The sequence below is a fragment of the Stegastes partitus genome, unplaced genomic scaffold (assembly GCF_000690725.1).
Source record: "Stegastes partitus isolate 25-593 unplaced genomic scaffold, Stegastes_partitus-1.0.2 Scaffold452, whole genome shotgun sequence".
Lineage (NCBI taxonomy): Eukaryota > Metazoa > Chordata > Actinopteri > Pomacentridae > Stegastes > Stegastes partitus.
In genome coordinates this window covers 124,846-152,007 of record NW_007578183.1, presented here as the reverse complement: position 1 = coordinate 152,007, position 27,162 = coordinate 124,846, and the positions used below count along the sequence as shown (strand labels likewise).

Below are 27,162 nucleotides of genomic sequence, written 5' to 3'. Positions count from 1 at the left end.
GTTACTGGAGCATGCACTTCACTCCAGAATGAGCAAATGTCTCTTTTTTCTTTGTTTGTCCACACTGTGGCGTAGGTTTTAATTATGGCAGAAAACTTAAGGTCACAAGGATGTAAACTCGTATACATCAACAGTCTGTGGGCTGCGATGACAGGTTTGTGTTTAAGGGGATGTAAAACTCAATGCACTTCGATGGAGGCAACACAGAAAGATTTAACGGCGAGGATGCGAGGGGTGGATCCTGATGACATTTTAGATTTCAGGGTTTTGTTTCCAGGAGCTGCTGCGTTTGCTGAGTGAGGAGGAGATGAGCTGCCGGCAGCATGAGGTCACAATCTTGACTGAGGATGCCCCTCAGCTTGTGCTATACACGTTTTTTTTTTTTCCCCCTCTTTCTTTTTTCTAAAGACTCCCTCCCTGGTTTTGTTTCAGCACCCATCAGCACCGTGTTTTTCAAGAACTCAACTGTGAACTGTGGCGACATCTGAAACAATAATAAGCTCTGACAGGGCTATTCAAAGCTTCAACACAGTCAGGAAGTGTATCTTGACCAATACATTTCCTTTCCTAAGCCACATATTTATTAGGTTATGCGCCTTGTATAAAGTAGCCCCTAATATCAATTACACTGTACTATATATTTATTTCATAAAATGTATTTTTGTTGCTTTTTTTCCATTGTGAAAAAGAAAGACAAAATCCTGAACGATGCTTGATAAACAGTTCATGCTTTTAAATGAGCTCAAAAGTAGAAACTGCAATCAATTTGTCTTCCAACTGCTTCGCCGTGCAGCTCTGACTAAAATGGAATGAGCCTTCCAGATGATTTTTTTTCCTTCTATAATCTGCCATATAAAAATAATTGGAAATCAGTGGATGTATGTATGATTGGAAGCAAATGGGCTTAGACATACGCCAATCAGCCTCAACATTAAAACCAGCTGCATAACATTGCGTTAGCCAATTTAATCCTGACCCGTTGGGGCACGGACACAGGACCTCTCAGGGTGCCCTGTGGTGTCTGGCACTGGGGGCGTTGGCAGTGGATCCTTTGGGCCTTCATGGTTCTGGCACGTCCCATGGAAGCTTGATTGGATTTGGATATGGGGAGTTTGAAGGCCAGGTCAGTGCCTTGGGCTCCTTGTCAGGTCCCCCTCAAGCTGTTCCTGTGTAGTTTTTATGGTTGGCAGGGCGAATTGTCCATCTGGGGGAGGCCGCCGCCATTGGGGAATGCTGTTGCTATTGGGAGAATCTACTTGGTCTTTAACTATGTTGCCAAAGTAACATCCAGATGAACGCCAGGACCCAGAGTTTCCCAGCAGAACATTGCATCGTAACGAGATGATCGATGCTACGCTTCACCCGTCAGTTGGTTAAATGTTGTGGCTTACTGGTGCATGAAACCTCTCCGAATTTGTACTTGATGTTAAGATTCACTTTAAATAGTAATGTATTATCTTTTCCGCACTTATTTTTTTATCTTTAAGAGTCAGTAAAGTAGAAGACGTATTGGAAAAATGACATCCAACATGTTTCATGAGTCAAATTCAAATGTGTTCTTGAGCAAGAACTGAACCATTTGGGAGAAAATATCTGGGATTTTTTTGGACAGATACTGTGATTTGATTTGTGTTATAATTTTGTATGTCCAGTTCAATGTTCACTGTGCAGTAGATCTAAAACATGTGAAGGAGTGTTACCGCACAAGACACCATCAAAAGCTTGACTGTCACACAAGGAGAATGGCGTGAATTTGCAAAACCACTGACAGACTAGTTTAAATGCTGGGGCCAGACCTTCTGCATTGCATATACCCTAATTTTCAGCCTTTGCAATTTGCTATTTGCATTGTTTCAAATTGTGATTTCCGCATGAAATTGTTAAGGCGCTGTCCTGAACTCATTAAATCACCGGGATAGTATCTGTGAATGCTTGTGCATGCGTGTCAGATGGTGTGCTTGCATTAGAGAGAAAGTGTCCAACAACAAATCAAACACACTTGTGAGTCTGAGAAGGAACAGATGGCAAGAGAAGATGAGAGGAAGAAAACAATAGACAATTGCTGTCCTCAAGAGACTGCGTTTCCTCCCTGAAAGTGAGTCCGACAAAGACAATAGAAGAATTACATGAGAAAACAAAATCTGCTCAGTGTTATTCTGTCAGGTACCGCAGAATTGGTACTCAGCTATGAAAAACCTTATTGAGGTTGTTGTTAAAGTCTGACTTGTTTAGTTTGATCTGTGCAACATTGAAATATAAAGTCATGTTTGGTAACACGCAACAATGACTGTAGGGCAACGATTCATGTGTTGGTTCCTGCAAACTGGCTCACTGACAGGACCTTCACATTGTCAAAGCAGAGCTGCATGCGTGGCTGCAGTGTGCAATGATCTCTCACTGACAGGGAGCCAAAATGGCCACCAGAGGCCGAGGTTGACTGGGATCTGTGGCTGCCAGTGGCCCGTGACCACACTGGGAATGAACAGCGAGCGAGGGCAACCGAGGCGCTGCATTAGGATACAATGGAGAAAGAGACGGCCCTCTGGGTCCTCATGTTACTACTGCTCACTGACTCCAACAATAGAGGCTTCTGTCAGAGAGAAGGATTTTTAGGGCATACTGAGGGAGGAAGGAAGCAGGAACAGACATAAGGGATGGATTTGAGGTGGTGGGTTTTTCTTTTCATTTCAAATATTTTTAAAAATGGTCACCTCTGATAGGCAGTTATGGAGGAAATCCTTTAAATCAGCTTTTTTTTTTCATGTACAGGCAGTAGTTAAATTAGGCTGGAGCCCAGCAGAGCTCAGCTACGTCTCCTTCCTTCAGTTTCTCGGCATCCATAGCTTTATACGACTCTTTAAGGTCCCTTTCAGACACTGTGGCGTACTGAACAAACAATACCCCTTTCTTTTCTTTGACTTGAAAGAGAGAGGCTGAATTTATGCATGTGACACAATGAATGTTTCCTGAACTATCAATTAAATGCAAATGGCAATAATAATAACAAAAGATGTCATGCTAGAGCAGCACATTTGAGTACAGCTTTACATAATTGTGGTGTTATTAAGGTTATTATTCGGGTGTATTACTGTTCTTCATAATGCTTCAGGTGAACTTTTTTCTTTAAACACATGGAACACATGGTTTCATTGTCTACATTACCAAAAACAATGAGAATTTACCAGAGATCTGATTCTGAAATGCCACCAACAAGTGGAAGGAACTGGATTTTAGTCTGTGGTACAACTTGACAAAGTAACATTCAGAAAAATTAATCGGCAACACTTCTTTGCAGAAACAGTGTTTGTTTATCTGGACAGTCCGCATCCATAGAAAACAATGTGTACAGTTTCAACGAGAACTACTTTTGGCTGAAGAAACAGTCTCTATTTCCATCCTTGACAACGATGTGAGCCCTGGCCTCACTTGACATGGGCTCCTCTTCCTCACCAATTCCTATTTAATGTACAACGACTTATATCTTAATGGTAATGTGGCCATGGTGTCCAGCTTTAATGATACATTCATGAATTTGACGGTTTGCAGGCGCTAAACCCTGGAGCAAAGGTTTATAATATTATGACAAGGATGTTACTTCTGTGAAAAGTTATTACAGTATGATGTATGATATAAACAGTAAAAAGATAAACGGTGCAAATGTGGCCTTCGTTTCCTCCCAAGGTCGAGCCATGTTTAACTTTATCGCCTAATGACGATCCTACTTTATTTTTTTGTTTTTGTTGTTGCTAGCCCTGCTCAGACTTGTTATTTTATTTAAAATAAAGGTCCCACATGGTGAAAATTCAGTCTTATTTTGCTAAAACGGAGCTAAATTGTGGACCATAATATGGGACCTTTAATGTGGAGGCTTCATTTTGACATTTATAGTCAGTCTGAACGTGGCTATCTCTGCTCAAGATAAATATACAGTTCTTGTATATATTTCAAACAAACAAATGTTTCTGATGCTAGAAATATAAAATGCAGTAATTTACCAAGAATTTAAACAGTAAATGCTTCAGCTTCTATGAGCCTGTAATACTCTTGAGTTAATAAGTAAACACGCATTTAAGTCAACATCTTCCTGAATGTAACTTGATATCATCTGAAACAATGTGCAAAATCCCTCCCAGATATTCTGGATGTTAGTGTTTGATGTCTTGGACAAGAATTTGTTGTTCGGCCCAGACTTTGCCCACACAGGCCGGGAGTCGCCAGTGTGGATGAAGCTAAAGAGTTTTAATAACAGGGTCGACACATACATGGCAATTTAACATGCAGGAAAGGACTCTACATCAATCCTGTCACTCCTCGCAAAACTCCCGGCCCGGTGACATCACTTCCCCGAAGGACTGGAAGGGAAATCAGAGCCCCAGGTGGGAGGAGGGAGCGAGGGTGTCAATCAGCCTGTCAATTAGGAGGATAGGAGGCAATATGTCTGCTAAAACCTAACATAAACCCAGTGGTGTTTAGACAGACACGTACACATACAAACAACTGGAGCGCAGGGGTCACACCGCTGGAGAGGTGAATTAGAGGAGGAGGGTGGGAAGCTTTTGTATGACTAATTACTTTAACAATCTAGGAAAATATAAACATAAGAAAGGGAAAGTTGAAAAAGTAATACAGAGAAGAGGGATAGGAAAGTCAGAGAGAAAACTTGGACGAAAGAAGGAGAGACAATTAAGGAACAGTTGGAGTCTGGAAACATAAGTTTAGGTCTGCTATAGAAGAACAATAACTAGAACCAGACAACTGTGATGTCTCGAAAAGCAATATCAATTTGTATAATGCTGTTAATCAACTAACATCTTTTCGGGACTGACTATAGAGTACAATAAATTGATCGGTTCACAATCTACTTTTGTCTTTTCCACCCCGGAGCAGTAACACAAAGGTGATTGTTGCTTTCCGTTTTAGTTGCTGTAAAAATCCCTGCCTTTAATTTTTTTTTCTTAATAGCATTCCTTCAATTGACTTCAGGCTGCCTAAAAACATCTGTGTGGAAATAATAATAACAGGAAAAGCCAAGAAAGCAGAAAAGAAAGAACAGGGGGGACGAGATCGCCGAGAGCGAAGCTGCTTCTGCGATTTCGACAGCACGTACCCCTCCACTCGCTCAACGCACTTTCCTGCGTGATTTACGACAGCTCATTGCCGAGATCACAGATCCCAATCTGAACGCACACAAGGCGGACACTTAAAAAAGACAGGAGGACACATGTTTTGGGCTGACTTAGATGATGACGGTGCTTCAGGAACAAGATTGCACACGTCTGAACGCGAGCACGGCTTCCTGAGGAAAGTGGAATAATCCTTGATGAGAGTGATTAAGAGTCACTAAAGACATGTATTGTGGGGAAGAAAAACACTGCTGCACTGTGGAGCCCGTAAATAATCCCTCTGTACACACTGGGCTGTCAGAGGTGTCTGTAGGACACAGAAAACAAACACAAAGGGCTTAAGTTTGGTTAAAGGATATCCACCTTAAAAAACAATCACACAGCTAAACAAAGCTGCTAATCAGCTGTTGACAATATGTGTTTACATGGCTTCATCCAAAGTCTTCTGTTATGTCTACAGATGTAAATCATTGTGCAAATTATCTGATTTAGCTGTCGTCCTGTATAAATCTTCATGTTTTCCATTGACATTTTCTTTTTTATACCAGAATGAAATGCAACAACAAGAATTACTGATGACTCATTCTTTTCTGGAAACCCATCTCTGCCATATGCATCCCAAGAATTATTATCATTTTTTCTGCCTACACATAGAACCCACATTCCGTGAGTTCAGGCATGTTGTCTGACATTTCTGGGGATTGTGGGCAAGTAGCACGAATATCGCTTGATGAAACCCAAGCAGACAATCCACAATCTAAAGGAATGTGGGCACAACAGGAAGGTAAATCCCAACACTTCATCAGAAAATAACTTGAACCGAAGATTCCAGTCAGTCATTAGTGTCATTAGTGACATTAATTCCTTGCTCAAAGACAGCTTGCGTGCAACGAGTTATACTTATGTGGAAAGATTACAGGGGGGGCAAAAAAAAAAAAACCAAAACACAGATCTTGACATGGACATAAGAACATGCAGGATTGAAACTTGACGTGTACATGTACACACACACACAAACAATCTTTTTGCCGAGGGTACTGTTTTATTCGAAACAGTTGGGGGCGGACCCGGCTCCAGCATCTTCCAATAAAACATAATTTATAGGCTCCTGCACTCTTAAAAACAAACGGCGCTAAGCAGCATGTTATTCACTCGGTACAAGGGCCAGACAGACACTTTCAGTTGTCATCCGTATTTACAATGTGGTCGATATATGCGTGTGCTTGTGTACTCATGTATATGTTCATAGGAGCTGGTTTGATGGCAGGAAGGGAAGAATAAAAGACTAAATACATGTTTTAACTTCTCCGATATTTTCTGGGTACTTATCTCTGACCTACAAGACTAAACAGTTTGTCACAACAGAAAATAAAATTTGAATTTGTTGTGGTCTGAGTCGCTGTAGCATGTATTTACATTTCTGAGGAGGTGCGTGTTAGGCTGTGGTGTAGGGAATGTGACGATGCTGTAGAGATTCAACACAGATGTATAAATAGAGCTTAATGGGTGATAAATAGAGGTTTGACCCAACTTGCTTGAGACAAATAGTGCACACGAGTGACTCACAGGTCGACCCATAGAATGAAGACGGGCAGGTACGGGTTAGCTTGACAGAAAAAATTACAGGTTGAGGCATGTCAGGTCAAAGGAGTCATTGTGGACACCGCATAAAAAGTATCTGTCTGCTTGTCTTAAGCCATTCCTGAAACCAACCTTCTTTCTTCCTCCCACCCACACCCACCAATGCATCGGTGGTGTGCTGTCAGGGCCAGCAAGGCCTTCTCTGCTGACCTAAACTCTATCAGAATCACTGACTGGCGTTGTAATATTTTTCCATTAATCTTTTAACTTTATTCCCAATAGTCTATTCTCTTCATTTCATACCGTGTCTCTGGGCTGTGGTGCGTCCAGCAGTGTATGTTTATATTAGAGCTTTTATCCAAATCATATGTCAGCCATCATGTTTTGCCAGGGTCACAGAAATCTGCCCTGAGGCCTTCAGAATCAAAAGTGCCTGTAGCTTAAAATGCATCGCATTGAAACTGTTGCTTTAACCAATCAGATTTAGAGTTGGTGGTCCCAGGACCAGCTCGCTGGCCTACGATGACATCAGCACTTTCACGTCCTCTGATTGGACGGTCAGAGAGCTTAGCCAAAGCTAGCGGTTCATATCTGTAGCAACCTGCACAAGCTAAATCTTTAACGGAAAAGTATTGTTTTGTTTTGTTTTTAAGTTCAGCAAGTGGACATTCTCAGCCCTGAAGTGAATGAAAACTTATGGCAGAAACACGACTGGACAGACCAGACTTTCAGCATTAGCCTCCATGGAGACAGAACAGGACTTATTGTAGGAAGTGAAACGCACGGACTACCTGCTCTACAGAGTTATTGAACTCTTCGTGAGGAAAGAAAGGAGGATAGAGTTTGTGTTCAAATAATCATAAGTTTTGGTGAGTAAAATGAATTATATTTACATTTATGTATATATATTTGGCATTTTATTGGGTTGATATTGATGCTCCTGTTCGATGTGATGTATGTGGTGCAGCTGTGGCTGCAGTGAAAGGAGACTTGTTGAATAGTTTTAATTGGGTTTCTTGCTTTAGTGATGGCATTCATTCTCACTACATGAGATACCTGTCTGCAATGCAACATCCTGCTATACTGTCTTTCTGCATAATACTGATGGTTTCTGTAGCCGTGGTGTCATAATGACGGTTTTAAGAGGTGGTTTGATTCAGGTAGGACGCCACTGAAGGCCTAAGAGTAAAATGCACGGCCTGCCACTGCAATTCACACACCTTCCAATGTCATCATATATTTTAATCTGTCCTCTTTTACTATAGTGATGCTACACTGACTGGGTGACCAGTAGAACACTGAGGAAAATGTGCTCCCTTTTGTCACTAGGCTCTAGATATAGACTGTATATATAAGTGTGTATAAACTGTATGTACAGTTTATATCTGTTTATGCATTTTTATAGTCTGTTGTAGTCTCGCAGCTTGAGATTGCTAACATTGGATCTCGCCTCATCCATACAGTTCACTCTCCGTCTGCTGTAAAAGCAGTTTGACATTATTTCTCAGACATGATTCGATTTATCAAAACAGGAAACATGCAAAGGAACACGGACTGTGAGACTGTTGACAATAATAACATCGTAAGTATGGTTCACTGGGGCCCCAGGATGCCACTGTACCTCACAGATAAACTGAAACTATGCTGTTATGAGTTCTCTGTTAATACAGGATTTAAAAAGAAGATTAGGAGTGGACTGCTCAATGTGTCTTGGGGGGTTAGGGGCAAACATACTCTATGGGTTAAATATTTACAGTAGGAAAGGCTGACAAATGATGAACGATTATGTCTTTTGGAGTTTCAGTTAGTGCAGGATAATTTGATTTTGTTCTTTTCTGTCAGCGTGTGTCGGTCTTTGTGCTAAAACCCCCTTCGAGTGAAGTTTTTTTTACCTTGTTAAAATGTCTATTTGGTCTTTTTTTATATGCTAGAAGACACATTATGAACAAAACAAGCAGTCAACACCAGGGCTGAACATTTCCTCAAGAACCAATTCTTTCAACTTTCTGCATCTTTATTCTTCAGAATCCGTTTCTGTGTTGTATGTATGGTTGAACCACTCCAACACTACAACTCATCATTGTGTTGCGTCGAGTAGTTTTAGTGTCTGAGCTGAGTTGTAGGTGAGCTGGTGTGCTCAAGCTGCCATGAGTGGGGAGGAGTGAGTGGAGAGAGAGGTGGGGACTATCGATGTGCACATTCCACTGTCATTAGGTTGTATTTTAGCCATTTAAGGCAGAAAGGTTATCATTTTAATGGAAAAGGTTCTAAATATGTAACTTTAACCAGTTAGATGAGTTTTTAGAGGTTAAATAACCAACTGGAGAACGACTAATATCCTTCAGTAGAGCAAGGTGCCTGTAATAATGATCTCTTCCATCAACTACTGGGTCAGTGTTGATTTGACCTCTCCACTGTTATTCAAACTTGACATTCAAATGCAATCCCTGCTAAAATCTCCCTCTGAAGGTGGAAGGAGACTGAAGCTAAATTCAGCAAATGTGACTTTATCTCAACTCAAAGTGCCCTCTAGTCATATGCATGCAATTTGGCACCAAGGCTACTAAACACAAAACTGATGAACTGACCTTAATCGCCAAATCAAAAGGGCATCCTTTATCAGCACTCTCAACATCAAACCACATTGATCCTGTTAAGCTCAACAAATTGCTAAATATCCTTTGGCTCTGTCTTGCAGGATACAGGCCCAAACTGCAAACAAAAGCCTCTATTTATACCAAGAAATACTCAAGATACACTGTGCCTACCTCTGTTTCTTTAACATACTATAACACTACCACCAAGGGCGAAGAAAAAACACTTTCTGTGCATACATGACTTTCCCTTTTCTTTCTGTGCAGGAGTGTGTGTGTGTGTGTGTGTGTTCATGGGAGGTTTAGGGCAGAGTTCAGGGAAACCCCGCATACCCCATCGAGGCCTTTTAACCCTCAGGGAGAAACCGTGATTCACAGAAACACACACACACACACACTTTCTCTTAAAGCTCAGACTTTACCAGACCTGACCTTGACCAGACCTGCCAACAGGATCACCAACAGACAGACACAAGGGAACCTGGGAAACAGGAAGCAGGAAGTGGGCCTTGTCCAAGCTGACTGTGAAAGCTCTGTTCATAATGAGTTGTGCATGAAACTCATAGTGTGTGGTAAAGTGTGTAAAGCCAGACGTACGCCCTTACTAACGCCTAATAATGTAAATTGCCTTAATGGCTAAAGCCGTCTACACATCACGATAGCGCCCAAGTGTGTGTGTGTGTGTGTGTGTTCACATGTGTCGGCGTGTATATTTGTATGAAATCGCCTGACCTGGGCAGCATTTAGCAGAGAGCCAACCAGGCTTGTGGGAGGGGGCTGCAAAGGGATCTCTGGTTTCAAACAGTGCCGGTGCCCTGGGACCAGGCCGTGTCAAAGGGCCTGTCCCCGATGAGCCATATTAGGGCCCTGATCCCCAATCAATCAGCACCACGCTAAAAAGAATCCACAACAAGACGGCAATTAAGCCCCGCCGAGGACTTAACTAAACACGTGTGAGAGATAGGGTTTGTAAGAGTAACTGTGTGTGCAGTTCTTTGACTCGGTGTTTTATGTAGAAGCGGGCCTGCTTGTGGGTTAAAGCCCCAGTCTACTCCGGACGTGCAAAGTAAAGGACAGAGGTGAAAAAAGTCCCAGTAGGATGTCTTTTTTTTTTTTTTTCCCCCAAAGTGGTATGGTATAAACACATTTAACAATTCAAACTCCATCCAAAAGTGAACGCAAGCATGGACAGAACTCTATTTTATGCCTTTTGCCAACAAAGTTTCATCACTTCATTTTCCATGTTTGGCAGTTTGGTACTAAGCAATTTCAGGATACTGCAATAGCTATTCCTTTTACTCTTAGTTAAACTATGGGTTGAGAAAACTGACTGGTTGAGAGCCTTTTCTTGGCCGCTTCAAGCACAATGAGTTTCAGAGCGAGACATATTTTCTGAACCAGGTCCCAAAATTGAAATAAGTTTTGCAGAACCCCCTACGTTATTCTGATGTGGAGTGCTAAAGTAGATCAGCATGTGGCAGAGAAGAACTACATCCAAAAATTGAGTGGGCCTGTCATCCCCTCAGTCTGAATGGGTGTGATGCTTGTGGTGTGGCGCAAATCATCATCAGCCCTGGCCAGCCTCTGAGAACCACAGCATTGTTGACACTGGCACCGAGGTGAGCAGAAATGAAACCGAAATCCAGAGTTTCTCAATACTGTACACACAAGTTCACAGTCTGAGCTAAGAGCCTATTGTGACCAAAAACAGCACAGACTTTATGCTGCGGGCTGCAGAGTTGTTGGGTGAGTAGGGAGACTAAATGGTGGACCTGTGTTTAAACTGCTAACATGATATCATGGGATTTCGTCTAAATACCACGGCACTTGAGGCACTTTTCACTTGTCATTTTAAGCTCTTTGTGTGTCATTTCATGGCGTTAAAATAACAAGTGAAATGGTTACGGTTAAGGTCAGCAGGGCGGGGTCATTCATCGCTACTACATGGTAAGCAATGACACGCAGCATGGAAAAAATGTGTTCTGATAATACATGAAATGACCTGGTGTGTTGTTAATGGGCCTTTTTTGACACCAGGCTGAAATTGTGTATCTCTCTGACCCCCTGAGTAGGACGCTTTTGAACCTCATTTTAGATTTTAGATGTTGTGATTTATTTTTTTTGTTCCTAATAAAAGAAGCACATGAGCCCCATGCACTTTTGGGAAACACACTGTTCATCTTCTTATTTAATATTAGTTGAGAAAATTGGTCTATTCACTAACAGTGAAGCTATTAGCCATTAGCATCAATAGACATAAAGGCAGTAACAAGGGGGGAAACTGCATCCTTGGCTCTATAATGAGGTAAAATATTTAGGGATGTTCAGAGTCCATCAGGGCTGATCAAGACATCTTTTAATTGATCAGTATCAGCACGATCCTAAGCCAGATCTTTTGTTTATGTGTGGTGTCACACAGGTGTCAAAAAGGGACAGCACAATTTGTGGGAGGATGATAACGGTATCAATTTTCAATCATTTTCTTAATGCATGCCACTTACGCTGCTGTAAATACCATCCATCCATCCATTATCTATACACCGCTTAATCCTCACTAGGGTCGTGGGGGGCTGGAGTCTATCCCAGCCGACTTAGGGTGAAGGCAGGAGACACCCTGGACAGGTCGCCAGTCTATGGCAGGGCCACACTCTTGGACAACCAAGCACACTCACATTCACACCTACGGACAATTTAGAATCACCAATTAACCTCAACATATTTTTGGACTGTGTGGGAGGAATCCGGAGAACCTGGAGAGAACCCACGCTGCACGGGGAGAACATGCAAACTGCAATCTGGTGCCGCCACCGGAACAGGCAACCTTCTTGCTGCGAGGCAACAGTGCTAACCAACTGCGCCACCTTGCAGCCCGCTGTAAATACCATCTGCTGTAAATACTATTGTCTTTGCTGTAAATACCTCCTTTTCTTCCCAGTCTTTGCTTTAATATTTAATATTTTTTTTAAATATATCTACCTTTCCTTTCACGTTATTTTTTTTTTTATTTGTGTTTTGCTGCCACAGTGGATGTTACAACAATATTTCACTGCTGTAACAGTCTTTTTAACGTTGCTTCCACAGCGACAATAAAGAAGTATTCTAATTCTATTCTATTAATAAATAACCAATTGATTGATTACATAACGTGAGCAGATATACATTTTTTTCTGTGCATATGATGCAGTTTTACTAAACAGACACATTATTTGAGCTGCAAAGGTAACTAAGTTGCATATGCCACTCAGATATACGAACATTGTTCAACACGAGAACTCTGGTCAGAGAATATTAAACATCACAGGCGTCTCTGTCATGGTGCCTTTTCCTATCTAAACCCCCACAATGCTGTCTGCTTGAAGACCCTGAACTGTTTGTAGTCTGAGTGACTGCATCCTCGGGTCGGTACTAAACAGAGGCTTCACCTGGTGGTGCAATCAGGTAGTACAGCTAATCTGCCACTCATTTTTGACACGAATGTAGCGAATACAGGTTTTCAGCACCTCTTGACATTATCAGTGTCCTACCAGAGCTTCACAAAAAGGCTCGTGACCATCTACCCAAAATTAGGGAACAGCTTGGATGCAGCAATGTGTTTTTTTCTTAATGTATTGCAAAGTTATTTAGCTGTTAAGCATATACATTTGATTATTCTTAATATCTTTAATGTTCTTGAAGGTATTAAAATATTTCTAAAGATCACTGATTCACACCTTATCTTGACTGCGCAATCAATACTGAAATTTAAAAATCCCAACAGGTGGGTTTATGAAGTATCTCTTGGTCAAGTGCAGTGATTTCCAGCACCTGACCAAGGAATAAACAAACACGATTCTTTAAATACTGAGGTTTAGGGTTGCTGGTTGGTACATTTCGTCAGCTTTGGCCAGAGCCAGGCTGGCTTTTTCCCAATAGACTGTATATGAAGATCAACAATGCCTCTGATATCACCCAAAGGTTTCCTGAAGAGTGGTTTTGAAGTTTGGTGGTTTCGGCTGTTGTCATCTTGGCAGTGCTTGACTCACCCGAACTCCAAAATTTAAAAATGGGCAAAGACGGGGCTCATATTTGGAGCTCCGTTGTTTTGGCACTTCCACATTGGCATCATTATTTTAGCCCAGAGGTTGCTGCTTGCTCTGTCTCTGTTTCCAGTCTCGATGCTAAGCTAAGCTAACTAGTTTCTGTAGATTTATATTCGGCAGTCAGACTTGAGCATTTTTTTCTCATCTTACTTCTGGTAAGAACACACTAAAGAACCTTCATAAATTCGCAACTGCAAGAGTCAGCTTTGTGTTGCACATTGTCAGAGATGCAGGTCTAACAAGTAAGCTGCTGAAATGTAATTATCTTGTATTTTATGGTGCGACCGCAGACAAAATGTGAAGGCACCACAAGAAGATACTGCCGCAGGGAACGCAAAAAAACTACGAAGACAACATGTGACAATAGCCACACACCGTGAGAGTGAGTTTGTACGCTTATTAAACTTGAAAGGAATGTTCACTGAGCAGTTAATACGCTACAGCAATTACACCATACTGATTAAACAGTACGATTGTGGTGACTTGTTTTTTTGCCCAAGTCAGCTGGAAGATCAATCAGGTAGACATAGCTGAGAGCAACAAAAAATCTGTAATAGGTTCCCTAAATAATTATCTTAACACGTAATTGTAGCTTAATTCTGGATGCTTTGCTGATCTTTGCTCGATAAAACCCCTTGACGGCATCTTTTCATCCTCCTGCACTTGCGGAACACACCTAGGAGGCAGTCCCATAACACGATTTCTATAATTACCGGCCGTCATAATAAATCATATGCTAATTACACAGACATTGTAAGTACAAACTTTCACAACAGCTGCTGTATATAGGCACAAGAAAAGAGCTTTCAGGGTATCAATCAAACTGTTATGACTACTGTACACATGCATTTGAGCGCCTAATACCTTTGAGCAAGCCTGAGCAAGCTTCAAAAATCAACTTCGTGTGACACCTCCAAGTCATTACACATTTTGGAAACTGCTTCCTTAAAGTAATTTGTCAATCAGCCGAGAAGGTGAGACACACACGCTACAGCTGCATCGATACGAAGTCCAATTACTTCTTTCGGTTTTAACTCTTTGATGCTTCGACTGTATAATTGGATTGCCAGCGGGTTAAAGGCAGCGCAGGCCTCATGGCCGTTGTCACATCAGCTCCAAGGTCAACTTAATCCACTGTGTTGACAGCTGCCTAATTACAGTCATCCACAGTGTGTTGGTTGGTTTCTTACCACACAGACGCATGCACGCAGATATACACAGAATGTATATATACATACACATACCAGTTGTAGGAATAGTTGTGCTGATGTGTGTTTATACTATATTACAGTTAAACACACCTGATTGGAGCAATCATTCTGAGTGTCAAGTTACACTCAAACAAAAATCTCAGCTGGCAAATTAATGGCGAACCTACAGAAAGTAAACAAAGGCCTTACTGTATTACATAGATGTAGCTCTGCATGCACACAGAAACATATAGACATCTATTCGTTAACAGGCCAGCACAGTTGAAGATGGTTTGAATTAACTCACAGCAGTAAAATATTGATCCAATAAAGTCTTTTGGTGTTTGAAGGACAGTAATGAAGAGATGACCAGCATCCAACGCTGTCAACCATCCATTTCTTCAAAACCGGCGGGGAAGCAAGTGACAAGAAGATTGAGGATTAGAAAGAAGCAAAAAGGTTAGAAGACAAAAAAAGAGGCTAGGACAGTGAGAATCTGTTCTTTGTTAAACCTGTCTTTTCTTTGCACTCCAGAACAGAGTGGACGGACGAGAGAGAAGAGGCACAGCGGAGGGAAAAGAAAGAAAGAAAGAAAAAAAGCTGCTATTTTTGTAATTGCTTTTTTTTTTGCTGGTGCTGAGAGAAAAGTGGTGGGGAAAGTTTTGAGAAGTTTAAACAGCCTCGACAGCCAGGGTGCAGTGATATTAATCTTTTCAAACAGGGAGAAAACCCCTCTATTATAAACACAGACAGAGACTCCAGGATCAGCAGGCCGTGTTGTGCAAAGCCTGTTTATCATTGCTGTCAGATTAAAAACTTCTACATCCAGTAAGTCAACATTTTTGGGGGGGAAATATGAAAGGAATTACGAAACAAGTTTGAACATTTGGGAGCAACAGAAGCAAAACTGTAAACACAACTTTGACATTTCATCGCCTTTTAAAGCTGCGGTAGGCAGAAATCAAGAAAAGGCAAAGAGAAAAAAATAAATCGTAACCCGTCTTCCGCAGCTCGTCCCTCTCTGTATGAAGTCCCTCGTAAAAGACAAACACGGCAAAAACACTAAATTTAGAAGTCAACAGTAATTTGCAGCTTTAATGGAATTCAAAACCTATTTCCCTGAGGGAAAATCCCCTGTTTATTACATTACTGTCACATCCTACGCCTACCACCGACTTTGTAGTTGAAGTCTTCTGTCCCAGATTAGCGATTCTAAGATCTGAAGCCGGAGGAGGTGCAGAAGTCTTGTGTTGTCTCAGAAGTATAATGTACTGAAAGGCTACTGTGGAATTTTTGCCCAACAATGCAATGAAGTACTGCCAACGCCAGCTTTAATTGATTTTTGCCCATTTACACATCCAGCAGACACAAAGAAAGAAAAGCATTTCATTGTGTTGAATTGTTTCTGATCAACTGGTGAGCCCAATATTCACTTCTTCTAGCTCTGCTTTGATCTCCTCCAACGCCTGAGCAAAATATCTGGCTGCTAAATGCTCCGTCCTGTTCACCAGCTAGTCAATAATTGTATCTTCCTGTTGTTTATGGTTGAGTGGGTCTTGGTGAGTTGACATTTGTACCGATAAAAACGGGAAGAAGAGAAACAAAACACTCAGTTGTGAGTCAAAGCTGTGTAGAGTTGAGTGGAAACACAGGGTTGGGTGATAATTCTCTGTGGGTTTGGCACAATATGCACCACCTTTCACTTTACAGCTGTTTTAACAATTCACATGATGCAAAAGTCCGACTCAAGAAAGCCTTTTGCAACCCACAGTCGATGTGTAATGATTTTTCAACCCCCAATACGGATGCCTCACTGAAGCGTTACAATAAAGCTATTTCAACTACCAAAGTTCAGGTTGAGTTCAGTCTGCCTGCCTAACATGTGGCTGACGCAAATCTAATTAATCCAACTGATTAATTGGATACGAATACAGAGAGAATGAAAAGTCAGGTGAAAAAAAAGAGCATATAATTGCATTATGGGCAGTCTGAGTCTGCTCTGTCAGACTGAGGGCAGTTTGCATGCCGGCCTCTGTTAGGAGTTATTAACCGCCTCTGATCTGAGCTTACAGATAAACCTCCCGTCGGCTCACACAGCTAATCACACCTGAGCGCCGCCGACCCCGCAGGACCCGGGAATCAAAGAAAAACATGCAACCCCGAGTGTTAATGGTACCATCCTCCTCCTACTCTGCTAACACTGTTTTTCTTTCACTCCTTTCACCCTCCCACCGTCTCCATCGTGTAATGGCAGCGCACAGAGAGAGACAGAGAAAGCTGGGGGTCTACTTTTTGGCAGGCGAGACTTTTTCCCCTCTCCCTGTGTTTGTTCTGGCTCTACGAAAACATCGAACGGGGGGGGGAGGATAGGGAGGGAGGAGAACATAGAGGAGGAGCGGCGACAAACTAATCTGCTTCTTAATTAGTAATAGCTGCTGATATCATGATGAGGTTTGCACTGGATGTTAAACTGAATCAGAGCTGAGTTTGTGGCAGCTTTAGACTTGGATGCGAGTTCTATTTAAGTCACAAAAACTAGGATTTAAGGCTTGTCTTCCTCAATTTTCGGCATAATCGAGAAAATCTACCACTCTAATGTCATAAAGCCACCACTTTATATACAAGCTGACAAGCTTAGACTTGCACAAAGACTGGAAACAGGGCCAGCGAGGAAGCCTGGCTGTTTCTGGAGGTAAGAAAAATCGCCTTACCAGCACCTCAACAAAAATTAACATGTTACGTACAGAAAGGTGAGACATTATAGAAAAAGCCAACATAAAGTGTCTTAGTAGGGTGTTGGGCCAGACCCTGCAGCCAGAACGCCTTCAGTGCACCTTGGCATTAGGCTGTTGTCCAGCGTAGGAACTTGGGCGCCGGTGGTTTTAGGGTGGCCTGAACCTTTGTATATGTTTCGACCTAAAGAGCTGTCCCTGTACAACTTCTTTCAGGGCCTACTGAAGTGGGGAAAAAGTACCTACTTCAGGGTCGGTACGACTGAGTGGCCTTGAGAAACCACAGACAGCGACATCTTAAAATGAACAATGTTGGCTAACATAAACCCTCCATTGTTCTATGTCCTACTTGCTCATAACAATGGCGTGAAGTCCAGTTACTACCACTTGTAATTGTTTTGTGAGTTAACTGAGTTAACGTCGCTGTCGAAGCTGTCGGATCCTACACCGCGCTGACACAGGGAGGCTAAGAGGGCCAACTTCAGGGCTGTTCCTGTAATCATCTGCATCAACTCAGAACTGCTCTGAGTTTCTGCAGCAGAAAGTCGCCAATAGCTTCTCCAAGATGCTACAACATGACTGGAGGAATGAACATCACTCTTCCAAAAGATACTCCCTCTTGGTGTTTTGATAATAGTGGAAGAGAAAACTGTGTAAGCCCAAAGTTTCCCATTGGTGTAAGTTGGGTTGAGATCTGGTGACTGTCAAGGCCAAAGCATATGATTTATTTTTTTTTATCAAACCATAGAGGGAACCTTCATGCTGCATAGATAAAAGCAGTGTTATCCTGACAGTCCCATCAGGATAGAAATGTGTCATCAAAGCATAAAGGTGATCACTGATTTTAAATGTCCCTTCCTGCTATGCTGGCAAATGGAGCCAAACCATGGTAGCACAATGCCCCTCACAACATAAGAGAGCCACCGTATCCTCTCAGTGGAAGGGTCAAGGTCAGACTTTCCTTAAATCTGAAACCTATCTAAATAATTTGTTTAACTCCTTAACATATAACACTTTCATTTTTTTTTCTCTGAGGTTACTTACAAGGGTTGCAAAATCATACATCCCCCCAGTTAACAGCATCAGTTTGTTTTTCACGACTACAGTGACAAAAATCAAACAAGATTTGGATTTACAGCACAAGTTTGTAATGATCAATGCACTGGTAGGACATTGCTTGTTATTAGGTTAATCAGTAAAAGAAAATAGTATAGCAGCATGTTGGGGGTTATGTGGCAGACTCCAGTGTAGGATCCTTCAGCCTCCACTGGCGGCCTCGCTGCAACCTCACAGTGACAACAGGAGACACGAGGTGTTAATTTGTTTACTTTAGACGAACTTTGTTACCTTTGGATTGACCCACGCGAGCAGGTTTCTCACGTCAGACATGAGACTGGTATCAATCTCCTCATCCAGCTCTCACAAGAAGGCAAATTAATATATTTCCCTCAATGCAAAGCTATTCCATTAATAAAGACTTGACTTCCTTGGAATGTTTTTGCTTTAAAGTCTTAAGGCTTCAAGCTGGGACTGGGCGAAAAAACCTGGAACAATAAAAAATAAAGCGACAGCAGAAATAGACAGGCCTCGCACAGCCACATACCTTCCACATTTAATTATCGGGATTCTATTTGGAAGAACTTGGTCTGAACACTATTAAAGTACCATGCCATTCGATCACTGAGCATCCAGAGGCTTGAAAAACTTTCTTTTTAAACTTGCAATATGCTTAACAAAGCCTTTGAGTTTGAATTTGGACTTCTGTTGAAGGACTTGAGATGTAAGGACTTGAGCTGTAAAATATAAGTCCTGGCTGTGTTTTAAGAGCCTTAAAACAGCCCTGACATCTGAAAAAAAACAACTGTGCCTGAGGAAAAGGTCAAACTTCAAACTTTCCGCAATATTTCCAATCATCCTTGTGTCTTTTCCTTCCTTTATTTCAGAGCAGCTTTACTGTATATTTCTCCTCTGGTCTCAGACAGCTACACTCCACACAAGCAGTCTGGATTAGGAGCTGAAACCTCCAGTCTGTCAGCTTTTAGTTGGCCTGTGGCTACTCTCTAAAACCCAACCCTCGGGATATATATGAACACACACACTGTGATGTTTTGCACACCACAGACTGTATACTTTAGCTCACCGTGGAGGGGATGGAAATGAGAGCACAGACCGAAGCAAAGACAACACAGAGGACCTAAAGTTCATCTTGTGTTCAGGTTCAACAAGGTGGGTGGCCAGAAATTTTCCCCAAAATTTGTGAGTAATATTTGTGGATAACTTCTCCCAAGAATACGGAAGGGACTCGGTTCACTAGCTTGGGAGCGGAGGTACACAAAAAGTAGTGCACGGGAATTCAGGTTGTTTTACATAAACTGACAAGCTCCTGCACCAGATGTCCTTTCCGAAAACTTGAGCGCAGGTTTTTGATGCTTGAACAGCTGCGGTATGAGGTAAGCGGGCACAGGTCATCACGTGTCATCATTAGGTGACCTTGTCTTCTTGACGGCTGCCACGCTAACTTTACAGCTAATAAGTTGGCCGTGACACTAATGATGAGCAGCAGTGACGATCAGCCCACCACCACCGCAACTGCGCCGCTGTCAAAGGAGGCCCCTGTCCATTTAAATGAAGTCTGTAATGACTGTAATGACTCTAGAGCGCATGCTGCTCTCTGCTTGACTGCAACGCTTTCCTTTACAAGTTGGCAGGAGAAAAAAGAGAAGGTAATTTATTCGAGCTTGGTTAGTGCAATGTGGTGTCTGGCATGTAGAAGCTGAACCTTAGTGACTTAGAATCTCTCAGACCTGAGCACAAAACAGTCCTAAAGTGATTGGATTTGGCATTTTTCTTGCACCAGGATTCATGAATATCATCATCACGGCAAACCTTCTTGGTATTAACTTCAATGAAACAAACAGCATTCTGGAGTTAAACAGCGACTCCATCCACATGAATACAAATTAATTTTTGTTCACTTGACACGTCGTTGATAGTACAAACACGAAGCAGAAAGTTTAGGTGTAGAACATACTAAGGAAGAAGAACAGCAATGGGGAAAAGTAAGACCAGAGAATTCTTTACTTTTACTGATGACAAGGTGAAACTAAAAGTGTCATCGTAAAGCAGATACTCAGTACTGAAAGCGGCATGACAAATCAGGGAAGGATATGTATGACTGACAAGACCCAATCAGAAATCAACAATGGGTGTCATCAGTTCCAAAAGTTTCCATTTGTGCCCATCCGGTCTACAACAAAACTCTGGAGCTGTCAAACTCCAGCAGATTTTAGGGGTCTTTAAACACCAGAGCAGTGTGGCCTGTGGACTCTAGGTGTAAACGTAGCAGAATTTCTGCATTTTACTTTTACATTTATCAAAAGTATGGCCCCTTAAGTTGCAGTATCTCATTTTAAAGGGGGTCCTGGGAATACAAATACAAAAAACATGCAAACACAGCATTATATAACACACACCACAAGTACACATATATAGACAACTTGCTCACCGTCGCCCCAAGGTCTCAGCTACTGTAAAACAAAAATCAGCTACAAAGACCCAGGTAATACCTTCATTAACTGCATCAGCATGAAGAGCAGTTTGATTTCAGATTTATTTTATTTTATTTTTTTTAGCACAAATAAACTAAAAGTACAAGGTTGCTTAAAAATAAGAAAATATAGATGATTTGGAGCAGCAAAAACATGTAATGGATCTGAAAAAGAAAGATTGTTTTCATTGGAAAGAGCTTGATGATTGGAATGAGCTGCATCCAACATCTTTGAAATTCTAGGGCCAATGAAAAAGCTACGTTACATACTTTAAAGTTGATATGAAGATCTCCAAGCGACCAGAAACTGTTTCAAATGGGAAGGACGGGTAAAATAAACACACTTGAAAATGATCTGAACCTAATAAAATAACCTTTTGGCTGCAACTAATTACACGATTCAGACATGAGACAGTTTCACACAGAGACACCAAAAAATATTTATATTGAGAATTAAATGCAGCGTTAAGAGGCCTATGATTCCTGTCAGAGCTTTTAATAGACAATTTCAGCATGATCGATAATAAGCGGGATTAACAGAGATTTAAATTGTAAATGTACTCGTGTAGCCTGCGTCATTTCATTTCCTGTCAAATCTTTGAAACAATTCATAAATCTTGATCAACTCCATTTTATTATCAAAATAACCTATGAGGCAACACCACAAATTCCACTTTTTAATTGTTTTTTCAATCTATTTTATATATATATGTTTGTTACAAGGAGTCTAGAAGTTAACATATAGTTCTGAAAGATGTCTGAACTACAGTGCTTGAAAATTCTTCATCTCATGTGAGAAATAAAGTTACAAAACTCTCATGATCATCAACCGTGTCAGGCTGCCAAAGTCATCCTGACAATCAGCTATGTACACATGTAACATGAAACCAGAATCACATCCGCCTATTTTAATGCTCATTTACTTTTCCATTTTAGTTTGTTTCTAATATCTGCACGGACTGTGAAGCCAAAGTTTGTTTGATTTCTCCTTTTTATTGACATTTCCCCTCGACAACGTGCATCGTGATTCCTCTGTGAGCCAGCTGTCTCATCTATGAAACGAGCTGTAATTGGGTTGCACAGGAAAAAAAAAAAAATCAAAAATCAAAAAACAAGTAAACAAAGGAACGGCAGAAACAGATGTCTGAGCGGGACCACGCACCCTTTTGCATGCGTTAGTGTACGGCAGCGCACGCACTGGCCTCAGCGTGTGAGCGGATTTAGTAAGTGTCTGATATCCACCTTGTGCCAGCAGTTTGGATTCACAGAACGCCGCATGGAACATGGCAGCGAGCCTCGCCATAATGTCATTGGGGAAAATCATCCAGCTTAACTCCTTTGATCCTGCGAGAATCAAACGAACTGAGAAAGTTCTTAAGAGTTTTATCCAATAACGCTGCGGAGACGTCAAAACAAAGCGAAGGAGTCTCGCCAGATTTAAACTAAATTTTGATTTGGGCAGCCGTGTTGCTACTGCCAAGAACACCGAGTGGAATGCAGCCTTCATACTTTCTGAAAACATTTAATATCATTTGGGCTTTTTCACTACGCGCCCTCAAGACCCTCCTTAATTTGATATGCATGTTCCGAGATCAGTGTTGGTTTTTGCTGTACATTCCTACAGCTGGCAGCTAATTGGGTGACTATAAAAGGTTATATAACAGAAACCACAGAGACCTTTTTTTCCTCTCCCTGCTCATTTCAGTCAGTAATGCTTAAAGGAGACCAGGTTAATTAGTTAGGCTCACTAGTAGACAGAGCAGATTAACGCTTTATCACAATAATTTCATTACAGCCCTGAAAATAGATCAGTGTCTCATCATTGCCCTGAAATTAAATGAACAGCACAGGTTTTGAGTTTATTAACATTCTGTGCCTGCAAGTTAATTAGCCCAATTTCCCAAACACTACACAGATCAGTGGGCTATATATAGACAGTATGTGCGTGCATTAATGTCTGCTTTAGGCCCTGATTTGTGACTGGTGTGAAGTCTGGTTCCTTTCCAACATCCACATGGTACATATTCTAACAGATGTCAATCTGTGAAAAAGATCCTACAAAGGAAAATGTAAAAAAAATTGTGTACACGCTAACATTTTCAGTTATCCATCTGACTCATGTCGTTCTTGAAGTATCCCCCTTCGATGAGTTCTTTCAACAACATTTAGGAAACATCAGATTATGTCCCAATAGGCTTCTATTTTTCAGTACGTTCATACAAACAGAGCATAAACAGACGTGAGCCGCACTGTGGAACATCAGAGATTTGGAATTTAAAGACGCGTCATGAATATTGATGTAGCCGCACTGAGAACTGTACAAGTAAAACTGAAAATTACAGACCAGGCCTTGTGATAATGTGAGTTATATTTCAGTGGATATGCTTTATCGGGCTTCTTAGTGTAGCTTTTTTGCAAACAAACAATGAATTTTTGTATAAGAAGATGCTGCACTTTCCAGTTTCCAGACTGTATCTGCAAACTGCAAACAGAGCGACGGCATGTTGCAAGAAAGCCGTTAAACACCTTTTAATTCACTTACTGAAGTGTAACTTTCCTGTTTGTTTATTTTGACGTGTTTCTATGATGGACGCAATTAAAACATGCCCACCGGTAATAATCAGAAAAGATGGCAAAGTCGAATGTATTTCATTTGTTGTCATTCTTTCAAAGGAGAAGCGTGCTCCACTTCAACAAACCAGAGACCCGCGCATATATACGTCAGCGCTCTGTAGACCTCACAATGCAATTTTAAAAGCTACAATCATCCATGAAATGTGACGCCGCCACCATTTGCAGTCTATATGAGAGATTCACTCACAAATCACGTCCCTGAATTCGTCCTCTGTGCTGCACTCTGGTAAGTACAGTATGAACAAGCTGACAGAGAGAAAAACGGATCGAGGAAAAGCAACTTACGTCGGCCTTCCTGGCAGAGGTGTAGGGAGTGGATCTGGAAAAGAAGACAGGGGGATTTTTTACTACAGGATGGACAATATTGCTCCCAGATTTTTCTTTGTGCGAGCTGCCAGCTACAACAAGAATCAGCTGAGTTGTGAATGCTGCTGTGAGGAGGCAGAGGAAGTCACAGTAAGTGAGCGGTTTCTGGCCAGGTTTGATGCGATTGACAGGATACTTCTTACCGAATTTGACGAACAGCACCCCCGTCGTGGACACGGTCCCCTGGGTGTTGGTGGCCACGCACTGGAAGTAGCCCGTGTCAGTAGTGTCCAGGTTGCGGATGCGGAGGCGTGATCCGTACGGCGTCGACCGGTAGGAAACCCGTCGAGGCTCCTGCACCACGGGGGCGTCGTTCTTCAGCCAGCGGACAGACGGAGGCGGGTTGCCGGCCACGCGACAGAGGAGCTCAGCAGTGTGGCCCAGAGATGTGGTGATGTTGTTCATGGGAGCTTCAAGACGGATGAAGAAGGGCCCTGGAAGGCAGCGAGGGTGAGATGAAAGAAGAGACGACGGGGGAGATAAAGAATGAGGAGAACGGGGCAGGAAAGAGAGAGAAAACAAAAGACGGAAAAGGAAATTTAAGAAGGATTCCAAGTGAGAAGGAAACCAGAAGTGAGAAACAAGAGAAAAAGACAAAAAGAGAGGAAAGACATTATATTTCACAAGGCCAAGAACAAAGACATAAATCAAACAACACTTACTGTACTATAACAGAGCCAGATATTAAATAAAACATGCTGCCGTACGAAAAAAAAAAAAGTGGTAAAACAACTCGGTGTTTTTAGACACACATATTTAGAGCCTGGTTTTGCAAGTTATTTTGCGGTTGCCACTGTCGTGACACCTAATTTCACTTTTCATCGTCGCTGCGTGATGCCAGAGGGGTTTTCCAGGCTTGTGTATGAGCTTGTGAGGCAGCATCACCTGTGTTGTCTTGAAAGAAGATATAATAACACAACCATAAAAGACAGACTCGCAATGTTTGGTGTGTGTCTTAAAGCAGTCAAACCTGGCTTAGAAAGACTAAGCAGCAAGTAAAACCGACTTCAGAACTGTGAAGCTATTGATGAGGGATAATGCTACCAACATCCAAGTAAGTCACTGTGTTGTGTTGAAAAGTATGGCTATTGAAAAAAAACCATGATTATCCAGGACCATATTCTGCCTCAAGGTGGTCAGAAAAAAAGCAATCTGGAGGGCCACCTAAGAGTTTAATGTGCAGGAAAAACATTGGTGTTAATGTCATGAAAAACCTCTGGAAAGTTCCCTCAACCCCAAAACCCATCTTAGGTATGCAGAAATGCTCCTGGTTACACAAACGGGCCAAAACAAACAAAGGAGGAAAAGCACATAGAGGGGAATCTCAAATACGAGTCAGATGAAACTTGAATAAGTGTGAATGGAGAGGTTGATGAGTAAAAATAGAGGCTCGCACTTACTGACGCTGGCACACCCACGCGTTTAAATCTCTGCTACTGTCTCCCATGTAAATTATTTGCGAGGCTTGCAGGGGAAATTTGCTGTAGAGTTAAAGATTGACATGCAATTACCGAAAGCATTTAAAAGCAGCCAAGTCTTGTTTCTAAGAGTTTGCAGTGTCCTCCAACACTGTTGTTCCCTTTTCTCTCCAAACATATCGGTTTATCCTCTGTTGTTCCTTCCAGTGTACATGCAGGATACTTAACTGCAGGAATATTACCGGAAATTAAGGTGTCTTAACAGGAAAACTCATTAGTAAGACTCTTGGGTAGCATAACACTTCCTTCAGCTAATCAATTAGTCATTTAGTGTATAAAATGTTTAAAAAAATAATTTAAAAAATATATTTTCAGTGTCCTTCCATGTTGCTTTTTTTGTCCAAGCAACAATCAAAAACTGAAAAATATTCAGTTTACTGTCACATTTGACAAAGAAAAGCAGGGAATCAGCATTAGAAAACCTGAAACTAGACAAAATTTGGCTTTTTTGAATTGAAAAATGGTTCATATTCTGTCACTCATCTCACAAAGCTGACCAATCACTGCATGGACTGGAGCGTGAATGTCAGATTGTCAGTTTTAGAAAGTTTAAAAAAAAAAAAAAAAGTGAGCTGCAGTCCCTCCCAATAGAACAGAGGAAAGTTCAGGAAAAGGCGGGTTGTAGATGGATTTGACCTGAGCTGGAGTCTGCCAGTCACGTCACTCTGTCGCCATAGCAACCCTAGTGGTTACATGTAGCTCATCTGACGCCAAGTGACAAACATATTGTCCTGAAGTGTGTGAAATGAGTGTCGGCAAGATGTTTGTGAAAAAGACTGTGAGTGTGTGTGTCAGACTGTAGAACACACACTCACACTGTCCTCCACAAAGCCTCAGGCTTAACACAGCAATGTGGTACTAACAAGTGTGTGACAATATGGGGAGGCTCCCACCATCGACCACAGCACCACCACCGCTCTCCCTTCGCCTCTCCTCCTTCTCACCCACTTTTTATCTGTCCTCCTTTCTCTACATACTGTACACAGCTGTCTCTCTTATTTGTACAATCCTGTCTCTCCAGAGTGCAGCGCTGCAGCCAGACCAAAACCTCCAGCAAAACAATGTTAAAGTCATCTGGAACAATGTTCTTTTTGTTGGCTATTACGACGACGAACAACGTGATTTATTTACTGTTACAGAAAACGTTCATTCCCATCTTCCTCTTTTCCTATATTTACTCCTCCACTCACTGCCAATGTGTGCAGTTCACCACAAGATATAAAAACTACATCTCACTTAGGTGTGTGTGTGGGAGATGTTTTCACATCACATCATACAGACACCATGTAGAAGTCACAGGACTCGCAGAAAACTGTGAACCTGATGTTCTTCCCTCCAGCCAGCAAACACAGACAGGAAGCTGTAACAGATACAGAATGAACAGAAACTACTGAGTACAGCAGTTTCTGCAGGTAATTTGGGTCACTTGTTTGGTTTCAAAGCTTGTTTGCTAAAATCCTTTGTAACTTCATTTTTTCCCCCTTATTCCTTTCAATTGAATCTTTCCAATCTGATCTTGTTATTGATCACATTGGACAGTTTTGATCATCTATAATGACTTTAAAAGTCATGAGAATCCCACGAGAACACCGAAATTGGGAAAATTTATCCTCTATCAGGAGTCATGCACATCAAGTAAATACACTTTTCATTAAATTTTACTTTGCTGAACTGAATTAGACATCAAACATCTTGTAAAGGTAAAAATGACATCAAGTGTGGAGTTGTGAATTTTTACTGTTCAGTGAAAAAATACACTGAAAGTCCAGAACCCAGAAAAATGTTCGACGCTTGAAAACAATGTATTTTGGACTCATTAGTTTTTTTATTTTTTCCCC

The 27,162-nt window shown here is 41.6% G+C and overlaps 1 protein-coding gene across 1 annotated transcript in view; it reads right to left on the bottom strand.

The window, feature by feature from the left end:
- ror1 (receptor tyrosine kinase-like orphan receptor 1) overlaps positions 1-27,162 on the bottom strand; it is a 145,144-nt gene that overhangs the window by 19,614 nt on the left and 98,368 nt on the right. The window contains exons 3-4 of the mRNA XM_008286359.1: positions 23,990-24,280; positions 23,766-23,799 (exon numbers count right to left, since the gene is read on the bottom strand). Coding sequence (XP_008284581.1) covers positions 23,766-23,799; positions 23,990-24,280 — 325 coding nt within the window. The remainder of the gene's footprint in view (positions 1-23,765; positions 23,800-23,989; positions 24,281-27,162) is intronic.